Below are 18,791 nucleotides of genomic sequence, written 5' to 3'. Positions count from 1 at the left end.
AGTGCTGCGCTTTAACCCGCTGCGCCACCAGGGAGGGCCCGTCTTTTTTTTTTTAATAAATAATATAATAGTTCATTTTTACATCATTTTGTGCATTTTTCCATCTCAGTTGTAATCCCTGTGGATTTCCCATCAGCAAATCACCCATGTGCCATCACCATAGTCTAGTGCATTTCCCTCCCTCGAGTAGGGTTTTTTTTAAAGGCATCATTAGGACAACTGAGGAAATCTAGACAGGCTAAATATTAGATAATACAATTACATCAATGTTAAATTTCTTGGGTGTGATGACAGTATCATGGTCATGTGAGAACATGTCCTACATTCCCATGGAGGCCTTTCACATAGGCTACTTCCTCTGACAGACAAGTTCCATGCAACCTAGACAATTTCTCTTTAATCTCTCAGACTAACCTCAAGTCTCATAAACTCTAGGCTTCCCCATTATCTCTTTACTCTTATTCCCCCAAGGAGATTAGATGATTTTGCAGGACCCCATCACGTAAATCATTTCAAGTACTTACTCCATTATATCATAATTATGGATTCATTATGCTTCTTCCCCAACAAGTCTGCAGGCTCCTTAAGGACAACTCATTTTACATATCCAGGACTAATCACAACTCTTATTAATGTTAGAGGGAGAATAAACAAAACAGCAACTAAAAAGGCTATCTACCACTGGCACATTGGTATCATAACATTTTTGTATGACATTTTTGGTTTAAGTTTACAGAACAATGATGCATTCATTATCCCTGTAATTAAATGCCTGCCTTTAGCAAAGTAGCCAGCTATCACATGCCTCTTATCTGCATGATGTGCTCTCTATTATGTGTATTTATGTGGCTGTCTTTTACACTATAACTTTATCATGAAACCCATTTATTTGAACCCATTAATGCTGCTGCTCCTGGGCAGACACTAAGAAGGACATATATACACAGTATTCAGCAGTGCCTGGTTCAATATTTTATATGGAGAATGCAGTAAAATTACGATTCTACTTTACAGTGGTCCAAAAGAGTCAAATCTTAAATGCCTTATCTTTTTAACAGCACAATTTAAGTTTTGTTATAAAACTTTGTTTATAGTTTTGTATGAACAGGAGTATCTTCACTGCTTTAACATTTTATTATTCCAGTTATTCTACCCAAACATTAAAAATCACTTCAAACTAAAAATCACTGAATAGTAACAATTAATATTCAGCAAACATTAGCATACAAGTACAGATCAATTGTTTAAATGACTTAATTTTTATGCTTGTTGTCACTGTAGTAGCAGCAGCAATAGTTATAGATTAGTTGCCATCTGTGCTACTTACAGGTAGGAAATAGACGCAATGATAAGTTAAATAATTTGACTAAGGATACAGAGTAGGCAGGGATCAAACCCAGGCAAATGCTATAAACATTATGCCACATAATATAAGCAGCCATTCTCCAAACAAGAGTCCAAAAGAGTTTATCCAAGTTGACAGGCACAGGCTTCTCTGTTTCTCTTAGACTATTCATAGATACTCTAAGCATTTAAACGAAAGTGTAGTTTGATAAACTATTTTTGTGTTGTCCTCTTGGAGTCTCTTTCTGTAGGGATAATTTATACATTTAAATCCAGGTAGGTTACTTTTGACATTCTATTTTTTTCTACAGGTTTTCTAATTAACTTGCTGTTTGGAATACACTGTAAAGACAAAAGAAATTTTCAAATAACGTAACTAAAAAGCATTTTAAGGAACTTTTAATGTTTATACGATTCTGCTAAAATTTATTATTTATCAAAAATGGAATGACTTACATATAGAGAATGAAATAGATTCCAAACTACCAATTTTTAAGATTTTATTTATTTATTCATACAGAACTGGGGTACAGGCCAGAGATGCGGAGGGTGAGAGGGTTCACCAGAGTAGGGAGCAGAACAGGCAGATCGGCGAAGTACCACGCAGAGGGGAGCAGCGGGCAGGTCAGGAGAGGTCTGCCACGCCATGTGGTCACCTCTGGGGCAGGCGGGGATCGAACTCATGCGGAAGTGGCTTTAGCTTCTTAGTGCTGTGCTTTAACCCGCTGCGCCACCATGGAGGGCCATATCCCTGAATTTTTTAATGATGATTCTACCTGCTATATTATTCTTCAGCATTGAAACAGTATGAAATACATGCCATTGATTTTTCTAAGTTTTAAATATTTTCTATTATTAGGTTGAACCATACAAAATTATCCTTTTGACTACTTTTACCTATGAGTTTCTTTATATGCTTTGCTCTAACAACTTTCTCAAACTGAACATATTAAAAAGAGTAGCAGTACTTAAGGAAGCTATGATCACCCCCATCACTCCATTACTTTCTCTGTAACAAATGCAAAAGAGTGAACAATTCACACATGTTCAGACTCAATAAAGTAAATAAAACAAAAAGTAATTGTTCCCATTCACAATATATTGGTAAATGAAAATAGTGAGTCACAAAACTGTATACCAATTTCATTTACATATAAAAATATCAAATGTTAATTAAAATTGTTTGAAATTTATGGGGTTTTTTTCCTTTTTTTTTCATCTGGTGGTTCTGTTTTCCAAAATTAACTAAAATGTAGTAGTTCTCTAATTTATAAAAAAAACAACTTAAAAGGAAATTTTTCTTAATTCTCTATAAAAAAAACGCATTATAAATCTACATATACAATCTAACGCGACTATAAAAACTTAGATCGCCTTCAACTCAGAAACAAAGTCCATAAGAAATAACATGGTAACTTAACAAGTTATATCTCACACTGAGCATTTGCTTTCTTGGCAGGGATAAATAATTTTATTCACTCATCAACTAAACAAGTTTAACAACAGTTGGGTTTAGTTTCATTATCATTGTAAAATGATGATAGCTGATGCTAACGATTAAGGGATCAACATGGAGAAGGGAAATGAAAGGAGACTGAATCAGAAACAACCATGCAGGAGGGGTACACCAAAGGATGCATTTTACCTGAGTTCACTACTAACTACATGGAATAATTTTTGAAACCTACACTGAGATTTTGCAGTGTAAGCAGGTTTATACAAAATGGGTTTATACAAAGTAAGTAAGCAGGTTTATACAAAATGGGTTCTTGTATTTATTATCAAGTACCTTAAAATACACAGGGAAAAATATTTGAGTTGAGTAGACAAATGGACCACAAAGTAAACAGCTCAATTAGTCTACTGTGGTTTACTGCCCTCTGGCTGCTGTGGCAGGAGATATCACAGAAAAAAAAATGACTGCAAAGAAAAGCTGAAGTATCAGGCCAAAGTTGTCAAATGCACATGCTTTAGAATAGCCCTCAAATATACCTTAAAATGTGTTTTACTTCTTCCTTTAAAACATATTACAAATCAACTAACATTTCAAATGCTATTTCAAATTTTATCACAAATTAACAAACTAGAGTATTCTGAATATAACAAAACTTGATTCTAACAGACTAAGTGGAAAAGAGTTAATGTTCTATCCCAACTTGAAATTAGTTGTAATGTCAAAAAAATTCCTTAGCATACTACAGATAGAGACAGTTAGGAAAAAAGTTTCCAGATATCTGATGTAATCCAAAGTTAAAAAATAGGCACTACTGAAGTAAATACTTCCTGGAATCACCTAAATACATAAAAAGCCCGAACAAGCAAAGGATAATGCGCTATGCCAAACTTAATCCCTCTTAATCTTACTTCAAAATCAGATTCAATGTAATCTCATAATATTTTACAAAAAATTTACACTGTATTTCTACTATCACTTAATAATTTTCTGCCAGAGTGCAGCCAGCAATGTACCACAACAGCAACTGTCCAAGAAAAAAGATCTGTTTCACTTACTTACTAATGATTCACAATTCAGTTTAAAACAGTGGATCTTAGCCTTATTTCCACCCAACACACCCAAAGGACACAATACTTTCCTTTAGGAAAGTGGTCCACAAAGTTCAGTTTCCTTAACTGGGAATGGACAGGCAATGGAAAGAAGAGCTGGAATCAAGACATTCTTTTTCAGACACAACCATTAAACATCTGATTTCTCTTCTCAGCAAGTCTTAATCTTTTCAGAATGCATTTAGTTAAAAAAAAAAACACATAGATGTAAATAACTTTTAAGAAATATCAAAAACCTTACCCTGAAGCTCATGATGTATTACGCCCACTAAGTTGGGTTCATCTCCCCACCAGAATATCCATAACTCTTTGCAATCTGGCTTGACATCACGACGCCATACACACAGCAAGTTGGCTTGTAGACAGCGGATGAAGCTTAACAGGATTGGATCATCTTGGGCTGGGGCTGAAATTATGGGTCCACAGTCCCCATGCCCTCCAAAATTGTACCTACGCCATTTGATTCCTGTGAGTTCCGCCTGGGAAAAGACAAGAAAATTATAATAATTTTTTTATCTTTCTTTCAAATTTCAGAACAATAAAAACATGCTTCCAATACAAATAAGTAAATATGCTAAAATAAGTATTTTCACTGCATTTACATCATAAGATTTTTCCCACTTAGTGAATGTATATCAATAGTCCTTGATCTTTAAAGGGGGTAAAATTCATTTGTGTTTGTTTTTTTTTTTTAAGATTTATTTATGCATACAAAACTGGGGTGCAGGGGTAGTAAGAGGATTCACCAGAGACAGAGTAGGGCAGGCAGACTGACAAAGTACACTGCTGAGGGGGAGCAGTGGTGCAAGACAAGGAGAGGTCTGCTGCGCCATGTGGGTCACACGCCCACCCCCCCACTAAGGATTGAAGTCATGCTGAAGCAGCTTCGGCCAGCTTCTTAGTGCTTGTGCTTTAACCCACCCATTGCGCCACCAGGGAGCACCCCAAAATTCATCTATCAAGATTTCAACATAGTTCTTTATATTACATACTAAAATACAAAGTACTTCCTATTGAACCATCTTTTACCTAAATATTTACTATAAAGTCCCCATGTGATAAAACTATTTTCAATTTTATTATGCCTTAGTTGATTCACAAATACACTTAGGGAATCAGGTTAGTGTTTAAAAGTTAAGTTTGAAGAACTGAAATAATTTCTTTCCAAGGATTTCCCCAATTTCTTCCCATACAGAAGCAAGGATTTAAGTTTTAATTGGAGAAGCAGTTAGCACAATACTTCACGATGACTGCCAAAATAAACTCCTAATAAAAGTGACATAAAGTTATTCAGTAACGTTACATGGAGCATAGCACACACACACTCTGCTTCTATAAAGAATTCACTAATGTGATTTGGTCTTTGTTTTTTAAACACATTTAAAAACATGGGAATGTTAAACCAGCTGAGAACAGAACCTATATTTGTTCTAGTACATATATCTGTATTTTAATTTTTTTTCCTTTTTTTAAAAATCGAGGTAAAGTTGGTTTACATCATTTTATTATTTTGGGGGTTTTCATACCCCCCCAAGAATCCTCCACCATGTTCCACTGGGACTCCTCCCCTCCTCTGCTTTCACCCTGTCACTATCCCTTTCTGGTTGCCTCGGCTTTGTATATATTTTAATGTTTCTTAAATTTTAGGTTTAAGGAACTAATTTCAAGGAAATCCAACACAAAAGAATGCTGAATTTCTTACTTAAGTAGCTGTAAACAATGTGTTCAAAGCTAACAGTAAAACTGATTCATAATATAATTCTGTACCAAATACTCCACATGTTCTTCCATTCAATTTGTAGTAATCTCACCCTTCACCATGCTCCTCACCAAGTCAATGACTTCTGTCATTTTTCCACAAAAAAAAAAAAGGAACACAGGGCAGAGAAATAACCGTTTCATCTATCAACATAACTGAAACAAATTTAAAGTGGTAAAACAATCAATCACTATAATGAACACATTTAAGGGGAAAATATCAATTTTCTTCAATCCAAAAAAAAGAGACTTCATTTCAGAACATGAGTTCAAAAACAATATCCAAACTAAAATTACCTTAAGTTCAGTAACTCGTATTTTTTTCTTTGACATATATGCAAAGCTAATCTTTCCTTGCAAAAGCTGCCACTGGCATCACTTAAGTTCCCCTTTGTGTAACTTAATTTTCTCTGACTATAAAAGTATTACATGGTCAATACAAAAAGTTCCAAAATCAGTAATATAAATAAAAAGTAAGCTAATCAAAGTAGAAATAATTATTTTCTATAATCACATCAAAAATAACTATTAGCATTTTACAGTATGTTCTCACTATTTTTCTGTGCATGTAATTTTCAACAATATTGCATAGTTTTATAGCCTTACTTTTCCCAAAATTAATGTTTAATGTTTGCATAATCTACTTACTGTTTGGAGAAAATAAAATTAATTCTTTAAAAAATTGGATAGTCTTCATTTCATCCCTATAAAAATTATTATAATTGGTCAACATCCTTGCACATTTTTTTTTAAAGATTTATTTATTTATTCATATAGAACTGGGGTACAGGCCAGAGATGCGGAGGGTGAGAGGATTCACCATAGACAGAGTGGGGAGCAGAACAGGCAGATCAATGAAGCACACTGCTGAGGGGAGCAGTGGGCAGGTCAGGAGGGGTCTGCCGCGCCATGTGGTCACCTCCGGGGCAGGCTGGGATGGAACTCATGTGGAAGTGGCTTTAGCTTCTTAGTGCTGTGTTTTAACCCACTGCGCCACCAGGGAGGGCCCACACATTTTTTTTAAATTATTATTTCCTTAGGAGAAAATGTTTGACAGAATTACTAGTCAAAGAATATGAGTACTTTAAGGTTCATAGGTAAGTGCTACCATGTGTGTTATCATACTGTTTTTCAATTAATCATCCACAAATACAAATAACCTATCTATAAATTGCATATATATCTAAACACCTACAAATTTAACAGAATAGAATGCCACTGTACTAATTTGTGTTTCCTTGTTTTGCTTAGGGAAATAATCTTATATTTGATGAGAAGTATAACCTAGAGTCAGCTGTCTTGAGTTTGAACCCCAGTTCTGTCCTTACTAGGTCTAAGTAACAGTCCTTAGCAAGTTATTTAATTTAGTCACCTCCCTAGCAAAATGAGGACAATAGTATTTACAAGACTGATTTAAAAAGTTTAGATACATGCCACTTAGGACGGTGCATAACTGGCCAAAAAAAACATAGTAGTATATGTTTCTTTGAGTTGTCCGTTTCTTTTGTCCATTTTTCTAACATTGCCCTGTTTCTTCAAATAAAAATTGTTTTAGTGGGAAAACCTAACACCAATTTTTAAGTAAATGTCAAAAAAAAAAATGAAAAACCAAATAAGAAATCAAAGGGACAGAAATAGAAAAGTTAAATTGAAGGCTAATTTTTCTTATCACCTAAGCTAGTGTTCTGAGCATAAAGATGGGGAAAAGGGGGAAACCAAGAAGATGGTAAATAAAAAGATATCAATAAATATTAATTACTAATACTTAACATTAACACATTTAGAAAGTTAGAAAATTTAAGTATATCAGAAACTTAAACATGAGGTTAGTGGCTCCCCAAGAAAATCTATGAACAATAATTTACTGAATAGTAGATTTCACCTATAATATATGGCATGGTACCACTGACATATTTGGCTTTGATTCAGGACATAGCTTCCTAACACTTCCATTAACTTCCTATATATGCTTCTATGGTCTCTGTTGTAACAGGAAGCTGCTACCACCTGCTCCAGACCCTCATGGAATTGTTCTAGCAAGTGATATAACAAAAATGCAAGTGACATTAACAGCCAAACTGCAAGCTTAGTCTCTTCATAATTAATTCAGCCAAAAAATGTCCAATTACTTAAAACAATTTAGTTATTTTATCTAAAATGTAAAATTAAATATCATTATACTAGTCTTCATTGAAAAATATAACAGTATGTTCAAATCTAACAGATTTAAAGTATAAAATGAATGTTCAAAGACTTAGCTTAAATTTTGGATTATTGTTTGATAAAAGGAAAGACCACTTATAATTACTGAAATACTTTGCCAAAGAACAAAAATTCCTCTCATGGATACACATTCAATTAGACTAAGTATATCCTTGTTACCGTATTTAGTCAATCACAATTTCACACAAATTCCTGTAGCCCCAATTTCTGATAAATGAATGTGTCTCGTTCATGATTTCAAATTTACGAAACAGCTCTTTCAAAAAAAATTCAAGGTGCAAATTATCTCCAAGATGCAATGCTTCTCATCTCAAAGAAACAATCCATAACTTAAGTGTAAAATTATATGGTTTTAAAACAGAATCAAAAAGATGAAATTATAAGGAACAAAACTATGTGCATTTATGTGTGTGTGTATGTACACATATGTGTATGTGTGTATAGCGATCACAGTCATCACTGATCCAGCACCTACTTAATGCCAGGTGCCATACTAGGGTCTTCATGTAAAATTTCTAATTTTCACAAACAGACAGCTAAAGAAATTAGGACAGGACCCAAAAAGACTAAGTAATTCTCCTATAATCATAGGTAGCAAGTGGCAGATGATAAAAAATAACCAAACTTAAAGCATAACTGAATTTACAGCATAAATTCTTTCTACTCCGCCATGCTGTTTCATAGGACTAATGGTAAAAATTAGCCCTAGAGGATTATAAAATAGTGCAAAGAAACTGTCATCAACTCGATTTAGCAATGACTGGAGTTCATGGACATACTTTCTAATTTAAGAAGGCTCACAGATCTTTCTTTAGTCTTCCTGAGGTAATAAGAAAACTAGTGTAACTGTGCCCACACCATTCCATGAATAGAAGACTTTACTTCACTCAGATAATTTTATGCTTTCCTTTACATGTTCCCACTATAGGATTAAATCTATACAAGCTAATTCTTAGAGGATATGTATAACAAACCAATAATTTGTTATACAGTATCCTAATAAGAGAAACAGGAGGGAAATTTTCTCAGCAATGGCTGGTATCTGTTGTACAGATAAGTAAGTTACCATCTTCAGAAAACTGAAGTTAGGGTCTTCCATGATGGTGCAAGGGGTTAAGGCACAGCACTACAAAGCTAGCAGCAGCCACTTCAGTGCCAGTTTAATCCCAGGCCAGGGCCAGTGGAATCCCTGGGCAGGGATGTGACCCACATGGCGCGGGAGACTCCTCCTGTCTCGCCCACTGCTCCCCTTAGCAGTGTGTGGGGTACAGGCCAGAGGTGCAGGGGTGGCGAGAGGATTCACTAGCGACAGAGTCGGGAGCAGAACAGGCAGATCGATGAAACACACTGCTGAGGGGAGCAGCGGGCGGGTCAGGAGAGGTCTGCCGGGACATGTGGATCACCTCCCGGGCAAGTGGGAATCAAACTTATTCAGAGGTGGCTTTAGCTTCCCAGTGCTGTGCTTTAATCCACTGCACCACCAGGGAGGCTCATAAATCAATCTTTTAAAAAAGAAAGAAAACTTAAGTTAACTGGCAAAGATTCTCCTGGCCTAAACTGAACAGTCCATTCAAAATGGGTGCAAATAAGCAAATTACAACAGAATCAGCAGATGCACCCCTACTAATATGAATATATATAAAGATTATATTGATTCTTAATGTGCTATGCTTTTCATATAAAATAAACTAATAAATTCTCCATTTATTTACAATCATTTATTTATACTGATCCATAGCAATCAGATTCCTGATAACCAATAGCATATACTCGCAGTGTGGTTCCTAGGATTATAAATGTACTCAGTAATCATGGAACCAAGTAAAACTAACAGGGCTTGATAGGCCCAACCAGAGGTATAGTATCATGGAAAGAATACTGGGTGGAGGTCACGGGATCTAGGCTCTAGCTTTTCAACTATTACCTATACGATATAGGGAAATCTACTCCATCTCAGGGTGCCTCAACTTCCTAACCTGTAAAATAATACAGTTAACCTAGATACTATACATGAATTCAAGTTTGCTGGCCCAGGCTAATTACATGCCACTCACAAAGGCAACTTGTAAATAAGACTGAACCCTTATTAGACGCTTTAGAATGATCCCCAGGAATAGTAGAGTGGCCTGAAGGTATATGAATTTTCAAGAAATAGTTGAAAGAAAGATTTCTCAAACTACAGAACAATGAGCTCAGGTAGGATTCTAGGACGGTGTGTAAAAGGGTAACTGGCCATGCAAAGCTCTATGAGTGCACTAGGAAATTCAAAGTCTGCCTAATCTTGCTCCCTCTTGTGATCGGGTTACTACCTAGAAGACCAGGAAAATACAGTAAACATATTAAGTCATCTCTCAACTTCATTCACAGGAAGAGAAAAAGTCAAATATAATAGAAAACTTCTGTTAAAACATAAAACTAATCAACTCCAGGTAAAGACAACAGGGTAAACAAGCACATGTGCTTTTGATCTCTCTTAAATTGATGTAAAACAGTTAAAAAAAAAGTCTGTTTCTTTGTTTTCTTTAAATCATAAAATCACAACAGTAGTATTAGAAGAGATGAAAACATCAAGATTCTGGAAGCTATAAAGCTGATAATCAAGAGGGAGATAGGATTCAGTTTTCTTAGATATATTGTAAGTCTAACTGGGGAAAAAGTAAAGATACAAATCCCCTCAGCCCCAGGAAGCTCAAATTATAAGTACCTCTGGAGTACTGATGAAAGGTTGAGAAGAGTTAAAACAAGGATAAAACCTGCTCACAAGGCACTCAGAACACAAGTAGCATCCCTATTGCCCTTCTTTATTGTAGCAAATAATTGAAAGGGCATTTTCTGAGCCAGTAACGTACCTGAATCGGGAGCCAAGGCATGACTGAAGGCAGGGAACTAGTGTGACAACAAAGCATCAGATGAGCATGCACACAATGAAGGTTCAAAAACCACCCTCCTAACATCTCCCTGTAAGCAGCCTGAAAGGTAGCAGCAAGTCTCTCGTACCCCAGAAAAAAAGCCTGGAGAAGTCATCTCTGAAAAATCTGAGAAATGACCTTACAGCTGATGTAAGAGGCTCCCCAACTAAAGAACCCACCCAAAACAATGACATACATGTTCAGTAAACATACTTCACTCACATACTCAAAACTTGCAAGCAGTTTTTCAGCTCACTATTCATAAACATAGACAACCAGAAAGTACTAAATAGTGGAGGGAAAACACTGAGTAATTACACAGGCAAAAGCAAATAGAATAGCAATTTGGAGGACATAGGGTACAATGAGTAGAAACTCTTAAGTGTTTAAAAAGAAAATATATTTAAAATCTATCCCGGTACGGGCCCTCCCTGGTGGCGCAGCGGGTTAAAGCACTGCACTGAGAAGCTAAAGCCACTTCCGCATGAGTTCGATTCCCGCCTGCCCCGGAGGTGACCACATGGCGTGGCAGACCTCTCCTGACGCGCCCACTGCTCCCCTCAGCAGTGTACTTCGTCGCTCTGCCTGTTCTGCTCCCCACTCTGTCTCTGATGAAGCCTCTCACCGCCCCTGAGCCTCTGGCCTGTACCCCAGTTCTGTATGTACAAATAAATAAATCTTTAAAAAAAAAAAATCTATCACGGTACAACCAAGACCTATTTCATAAAAGAATAGACAACTAAGAGAGCTCTTGGAAATTTTAATTTAGAAATTTTAAAACATTAATACCAGTATAGGAGCTGATAAAACTCTATAGAAAGTGCTGAAAGATAAAGTTTAGGAAATCTTCCATAAAGTAAAGCAAATAAACAAAAAGGAAACACAGGTAGGGTGGAGAAGATAAAATTAGACGAGCAGTATAGGAAGAACTTCTGGGGGAAAAAATATAAGAAAATGAGGAAATGCCTGATAAAATTACCCATAAAAATTGCCCAGAAACAAAGAATATAAATTTATGGATATAAAGGGCTCTCTAGTGCCCAGAACAATGGATTAAAAACATACAGAAGCTATTATTATAAACTTTCAGTACAGTGCAGACCAAGACAAGGAATGTCCTCTAAGCTTCTATAGAACAAAAAGAGGAAAGAGGGATATCTGACTCTATAGCAATAGCAATAATAACAAAGGTGCAATAACTACAAAATTCTAAAGAAAAATTATTTCCAAACTAGGTGTATCTATAAAAGTCTAAGCTATCAAGTATAGAAGTAAAATAAATACATAAAATATACAAATTCTTTTAAAAAGTAAAGCACCTTTCTCCTTGGGAAGCTACTGGAAACAGGTCCACCAAAAAAGGCAAGAGTAAACCAAGTAAGAAGTCATGAGAGTTAGGTGATAAGATACAGCATGAGAGTGAGTAAAAGGAACCCCTCAAACTGCAGAGCATGATTAATTGGTTCTAGGTTGCTATCTGTACACTGTAGAAGACAACCAGTTCAGATTAGGAGATGCTCTTTCCTTTTTGAAAGGAAAGACTCTTTCAAAAAGATAAAACTTATAGAACATATAGTGATCTAAAAATGTAAGTTTCCAACTTAAAAATAGAAAAGTGATACATTAATATAATCAAATGAATGTTAACAATGAATACTGAGCTAACCAAAATATATCCCTATTTTGGTAAAATGGAAGGATGGGAAGCACGTTGGTTTTTCTGGAGACAGAGAATGCCCCAAATCCTTCTTTCCAACAGTATAAGATACAGAATTTAAAGCCTGAAATTAACAACAAACTTACTGTTTGAAACATTTAAGAATCAAAATAACCAACAAAAAGAGATGAGGGCATTTACATCTGAAAAGGTAAAAGACAGGCCAGTTAGAGAATACTATTCTTATAAACCCTGCATAATTTTTTTACTTTAACTATGTAAAAAATATAACTCTGATTTTTAAAAAGAAATAAAACTATCAAAATATGGAAACAAAATACATGTAATAAAAACACAAAGTTACTATCAATATGGAGAGTTCACACCATTTTATAGGCTGATTCTAGACAAATTACTTAAGAATTTAGTGTAGTATAATACAAGTTGTGTTGCAAAGGCCAAAATGTTATTTACCATGAGTTAAAACAGTGTGTCCTTCTTTTCTTTCAGACTATTAAAACATCTTCTGCCCAAAGACATAACTTCCAGTTGCAGGCTCCCTCCCACCTAGCATTGTTCAAACTCCTCCTACCCATAGGTAAGTAGTTTCCCAAGGATTCTCTCTACAGAGGTTCTGTTGACTGAAAATGCTGGACCACCTATCTGACCTGAGAAATGCGATGGTAACTCTCCATACAAATAAACTGTATACCAGAAATACTTTCCAACATGTGTTTACTTAGGGGCAGGAGTGAGGGAGCGTGGGTAAAGTTGTAGGTGGTTTGTTTGCCGATTTGCAATAACTTATACTTGTAATTTTCCTTTTAGCCCTCAGTTTACTAATTAATTTTAAATACAAAAAAAAATGGAGGAGCAGCCAGATTAGTAAAAGAAGGAGTAAAAAGAGGTCAGAAGTTTTGACAGTGAGTTTAACATAATTAAAAGTAGTTTCTAAAACAGATACTGCCATCTTAAACTACATTAATAAAAGTATCTCAATCCTACCCAACAGATCTTAATCAAATCACTAGTCAATACTGCTTTCTGTACTAGATCCTTACTTTGAAAGGAAGCTAGACAAAATGTAACAGATGAAGGAGTAGGCCAGAGAGGAAATCTAAACCTGTCATATGGCCCAATGTTCAATTCTTTCAAGCAAATAAACATAGCAATAAATAAAGCCACAACTGAATTAAGTTGGATGAATTTAATATGGAGTTAAGAAGATTCTGAAGAAAACTGGAAAGTCTTCAATTATAAGAAAGACGGATATGTAGAAGATGATTTAGATTTGCTCAATACAGCCCCAAGTGGTAGCACAGATACGAATGGAAACACTGATAATTAAAACGGCAATAAGAATTCTCCCTCCAGACAGAAGTCCCTGAGAGTCCTAGGTATGGGGTTGAGGAGAAGCTGGTCAATACTAGATGTAGTTTCAAACATCAAGGGGTTGGTTGAAGATTCCTTTCAAACTTGAAATTCAAAAGATTTTTTCTTCCAACTGTATGAGTTTATAATTCTTTTATCATTGTACCTCACTCAGCTCAGGGGTTAGTAAACTATGGCTCTTGGCTGGTCAATTGTTTTTTTAATAAATAAACTAGGTCCACTGATTGCAGCTGCTTCCACAGAGTTGAATAGTTGCATCTGAGACTGTATGGGCCTTAGAAGAAAATGTTTCCTGACCCCTGAACTAGATTAACAAGCTCAAGCAAAAATGACATTTAAAATAAAAACAGCCCCAGAATTGTCCTCCCATCATAAACTAGGAAACTAAACAAAAAATACAAAACCACTGTTTTCAGACACTGGCAGAAGCAGCTAAATTTGTAAGAGCAGACTATCAGGAGGGCAAGCGCTATGCAGGAAAAAAAAAGCTCCAGAGATCTGATATTCCTTTTGAGACTGGTCCTAAATATAAAACATGCTGCACATTCAAACAGTAAAATTCAATGAGGCCAGGAAAATAACTACTAGAGAACTGTCATTCTAACTGCTCACACAAAGTTGGGAGACAGTCCAGCTCTGAAGAGTCAGGGTGAAAAAAACACTACTAAACACCTTGGACATTAAACAAAGACCACAGAATGGCCATGCAGCAAAAGTAGGAAATAAGGCCTAGCATAAAGACTGTTCCTACCAATTCTAATAACTGAGCTTTGGTAATCTTAACTACCAGCGAAAACAAAATTCAACTCTTTGTTTTATAATTTTTTAAAGATTTATTTATGCATACAAAACTGGGGCACAGGCCAGAGGTGCAGGGGCAGTTAAGAGGATTCACCAGAGACAGAGTGGAGAGCAAGACAGGCAGGCTGATAAAGTACACTGCTGAGGGGAGCTGCGGACAGGTCAGGAGAGGTCTGCCATGTCATGTGGGTCACCTGTGGGGAAGGGATTGAACTCACACTGTGGAGGCTGCACTCGCTTGCAGTGCTGTGCTTTATAACCCATTGCGCCACCAGGAAGGGCCTAAAGATCACTTTTAAATAGCTGATATAAATATGGTCAAGGATTTAAAAGAAAACACAAACTTAATAGGGACAGAAATAAAAAACACATAAAAATAAAATTTCTAGACCTCAAATATTCAAAATATGAAGTAAAAATTCACTGAATAGGTTTAAATGCAAAAAAGGGGGGAAGGGTGGGGGATAAAAGAGCACTTGAAAATGCAATAAACTGAAAAATAAAATTTTTAAAAACTAAAAAAAAAATCACTAAAGCAAAAGCAGTCAGAATAATATAAAGTAGTCAAACATGCATCTAGTTAGGGTCATACAGTGTGAAAAGAGATGAGAGAAGGACAAATTAAACATTTTTTAATAATGGCCAAATAATTTGGAAACTTCAGAACAATGAATCTCAGGAGTTCAGCAAACCCAAAGTAGAATTTAAAAAAAAGAAACCCGGCCCTCCCTGGTGGCGCAGCGGGTTAAAGCACTGCACTAAGAGACTAAGCCACTTCCGCATGAGTTCGATTCCCACCTGCCCCGGAGGTGATCGCATGGCGTGGCAGACCTCTCCCGGCCTGCCCGCTGCTCCCCTCAGCAGTGTACTTCATCGATCTGCCTGTTCTGCTCTCCACGCTGTCTCTGGTGAAGCCTCTCACCCTCTACATCTCTGGCCTATACCCCCGTTCCGTATGAATAAATAAATCTTTAAAAAAAAAGAAAGAAAGAAACCCAAAATACATCAAATTAAGTTTCTGAGAACCAGTGATAAAAATAAAAACCTTAAAAGTTGTCAAGAAGGAAAAAAACAAATACATTATATGAGAGAAGACAACAGATATCTCATCAGAAAATATGCAAAAACAGAAAATAATGAACATGAAAAAGAAAATCAGCAGAGCTAGAATCCTTGTTCAAACAAGAATATCCTTCAAAGGTGGGTAAAATAAAGATTTTTTAAATGAACTGAAGTTCATGGAACTTCAACTATAGTAACTAGAAAACATGCTTTTAAAAAAGTTCTTCAAGTGCCAGAAAAACATCATATAGAACCTTGAACCACACGAGAATAATGAGCAAAAGAAATAACTAATATAGCCATATAAGGAAATTTAAGACATTTATTATCTCATTTTTTAATTTCTTTCAAATAATCTTTTAGCAAAACTGTAATGAATACACTATGGTCTGTATTCTAGATGTGGAAGGGAAATGTATAATCTAGTACAAAGGACAAAAGAAAGAAAACAAAGACATTACAAGGTGAAGGTGTTTAATATCTAGAGGTTAGACTATGAAAAGTACAAATGCATACTAAAAACCACTGACCAGCCCTTAAAACGTAAAACAATGCAATATACCTAACAAGCCAAGATTGAAGACAAAAATGGGGGAAAATACTTAAAGGTAGGTAGGAAAAGAAAAATGAACGAATGGAACTGATCTGGGGGGAGGGAGAGACAAGATAGCAAGCTTAAACCCAATTGTAGCAATATAATTATATCGAGTATAACCTGACTACTGAAATTAAAAGACATCAATTCTCAAAAAAAATTAAATTTTAAAGGCTCTCAAAGTACGCTTTAGATCTTAAAAAGCAAATTAGATTAAAAATAAAATGACAGAAATCAAAGCTGACTCCAAAAGGATTATTACTTAGAATACAAAAGGAAATTATTGTAATGATAAAAAGGTCAATTCTTCAGAAAGATGTAAATCTCGAAAGTGCAAACACTAATAACAGAGCTTCAAAATATATGAAGCAAAAACTGATATATTTAAAAAGAGAAATAGACAAATTCAGAATTATAACTGGAGGTTTCAACAGGTCTCTTCTCAGCAACTGGTAGACCAAGTAGACAGAAAAATCAATAAAGTGCTAGAAAATATGAACAACGCTATCAACCAACATTACCAAACTAACACTTATAAAACATTACATTCAAGAACAGAATTAATAGTTCTTCAAATTTACACACAACATTCACCAAGAAAAATGACACGCTGAATCATAAAACCGCCACATATTTTTCAAAATTCAAAATTTAGATAGAATTAGAAACTCATAAAATATTTAGAATACTCTCACCTATAAAATTAAAAATTAGGCAATTTTTGTGTAAGTATGCATAGAGCAAAAAAAATCAGAAGGGAAACTTGGAAATATTTTTAACTGATGATGTAATAAAATATACTGAAAAGTCTGGGGTACAACTAAGAGTATTCAAAAAGAAATCTGTCGCTTTAAATATTATATTTAAGGAAGAAAGGTATAAAATTACTCTAAGCTTCTCCTCTCACAAGCTAGAAAAGTGTAAGCTAAACGTATGTAAACAAAGGGAAGGAAATAATAAAAAGGAAAAAATAAACGAAATATAAAACAAAGTAAAAAACCAATAAAATAAAAAGCTGCTTATTTTAAAAGACTGATACAACTGATGAGCCTCTCAGTAGATTAAACAAGAGGAAGAAAAGACAAATTACCAATAACAGGAATAAAAGAAGAGGATTTATTTCAGATCCAAAAAACAGTGGAATTACTGAATACAACTTTATGCCAATAAATATAACTACTTAGATTTAATGAACAAACTTTTTGAAAGAATCACCACACTAATAGAGAATCTTAAGTCTCATGTTTATTACAGAAATGGAATTCATAAAGCCTTCCAAAAAGAATTCTCTATGGCAAGTCAGCCTCACTAGTTAGTTCTAGCAGACATTTAAAGGACAAGACAGGGGACTACTTCCCAATCATGTCATAAGATCAACATTACTAAGAGCAGAGAGACATTACAAGGGAAAAACTTTACAAAAAAATATCCCTCATGAACAAAAATTTAAAAACCAGTAACAAAATGCTAGCAATCAAATCTAACAATACATGCAAATAACACAATCTCCTTAAGAACTTATCTAAGAAATTCAAGTTTACATTAATTAGTTTAAAAAAAAGTACCAATGCAAACTGAACCAAGCTTAGCTTAAAAACTCAGTAATATAACTGCTTACATTACCAGGACAAAACCTATGACCATCTCAACAGATACAGAAAAAAACATGCAGCAAAATTCAAAATCTGTGGTTAAAAAAAAAAAAAATTAAGCACATTGAATTAAAGGGAATTTCCTCAACCTGATTAGGGGAACATCTGAAAATCTACAATTAACAATGGAAACCTGAGCACTTTCCACCTAAGATGAGAAACAAAAAAAGGATGTTCACTCCTACCACTTCTATTCAAGTTTTTATTGTACCTTAGGTCCAACCAATGCAATAAAGCAAGAAAAAGACATAGAAGGCATACAGATTGAAAGATAAAGAATCTTCTTTATGAATAAACAAGAGCTAAGTACATTAACAAAAATTAAAGAACTTTACAAAAAAACATATTACAACTAATATTTGAGTTTAGGAACACTGCATTGTGTAGGATAAATATAAAATGTAATCATTTCTGTAGCCTAGAAGAAAACTGGAAAATATTTAAAATCAACGTTACTTAAAACAGTACTGAAAAACAAACTATTTAGGAACAAATTTGGTAACATATACCTAGTCTTATACATCAAAAACAATAATGCTGAGAGAAATTAAATCTAAAGAAATTAAGAGTTAGACAATGTTCATGGAATAGAAGACCTAAAATTGTAGAAATATAATTGTCCCCAGTATGGCATAAAATTTATCATAATCATAATCAAGTTTCTGTAGGTGTTTTTTAAATAGACACGCTGGCTTTAAAACTTATCTTAAAATGGGCCCTCCCTGGTGGCTCAGCTGGTTAAAGCACAGCATTGAGAAGCTAAGGCCATTTCAGCAGGAGCTCAATTCCCCCCTGCCACCTGCCCCCTGCCCCGGAGGTGACCACATGGCTGG

General features: G+C 35.1%; 1 protein-coding gene across 1 annotated transcript in view; it reads right to left on the bottom strand.

The window, feature by feature from the left end:
• The window catches only part of MED13L (mediator complex subunit 13-like), a 265,044-nt gene that overhangs the window by 226,203 nt on the left and 20,050 nt on the right, over window positions 1-18,791 (bottom strand). The window contains exon 2 of the mRNA XM_004691010.2: window positions 4,151-4,388. Coding sequence (XP_004691067.1) covers window positions 4,151-4,388 — 238 coding nt within the window. The remainder of the gene's footprint in view (window positions 1-4,150; window positions 4,389-18,791) is intronic.

This window comes from Condylura cristata, unplaced genomic scaffold (genome assembly GCF_000260355.1).
Source record: "Condylura cristata isolate star-nosed mole 26May11 unplaced genomic scaffold, ConCri1.0 scaffold00029, whole genome shotgun sequence".
NCBI classification, from domain to species: Eukaryota; Metazoa; Chordata; class Mammalia; order Eulipotyphla; family Talpidae; genus Condylura; species Condylura cristata.
The sequence above is the reverse complement of the archived record's forward strand: the minus strand, read 5'-3'. Positions and strand labels throughout refer to the sequence as shown.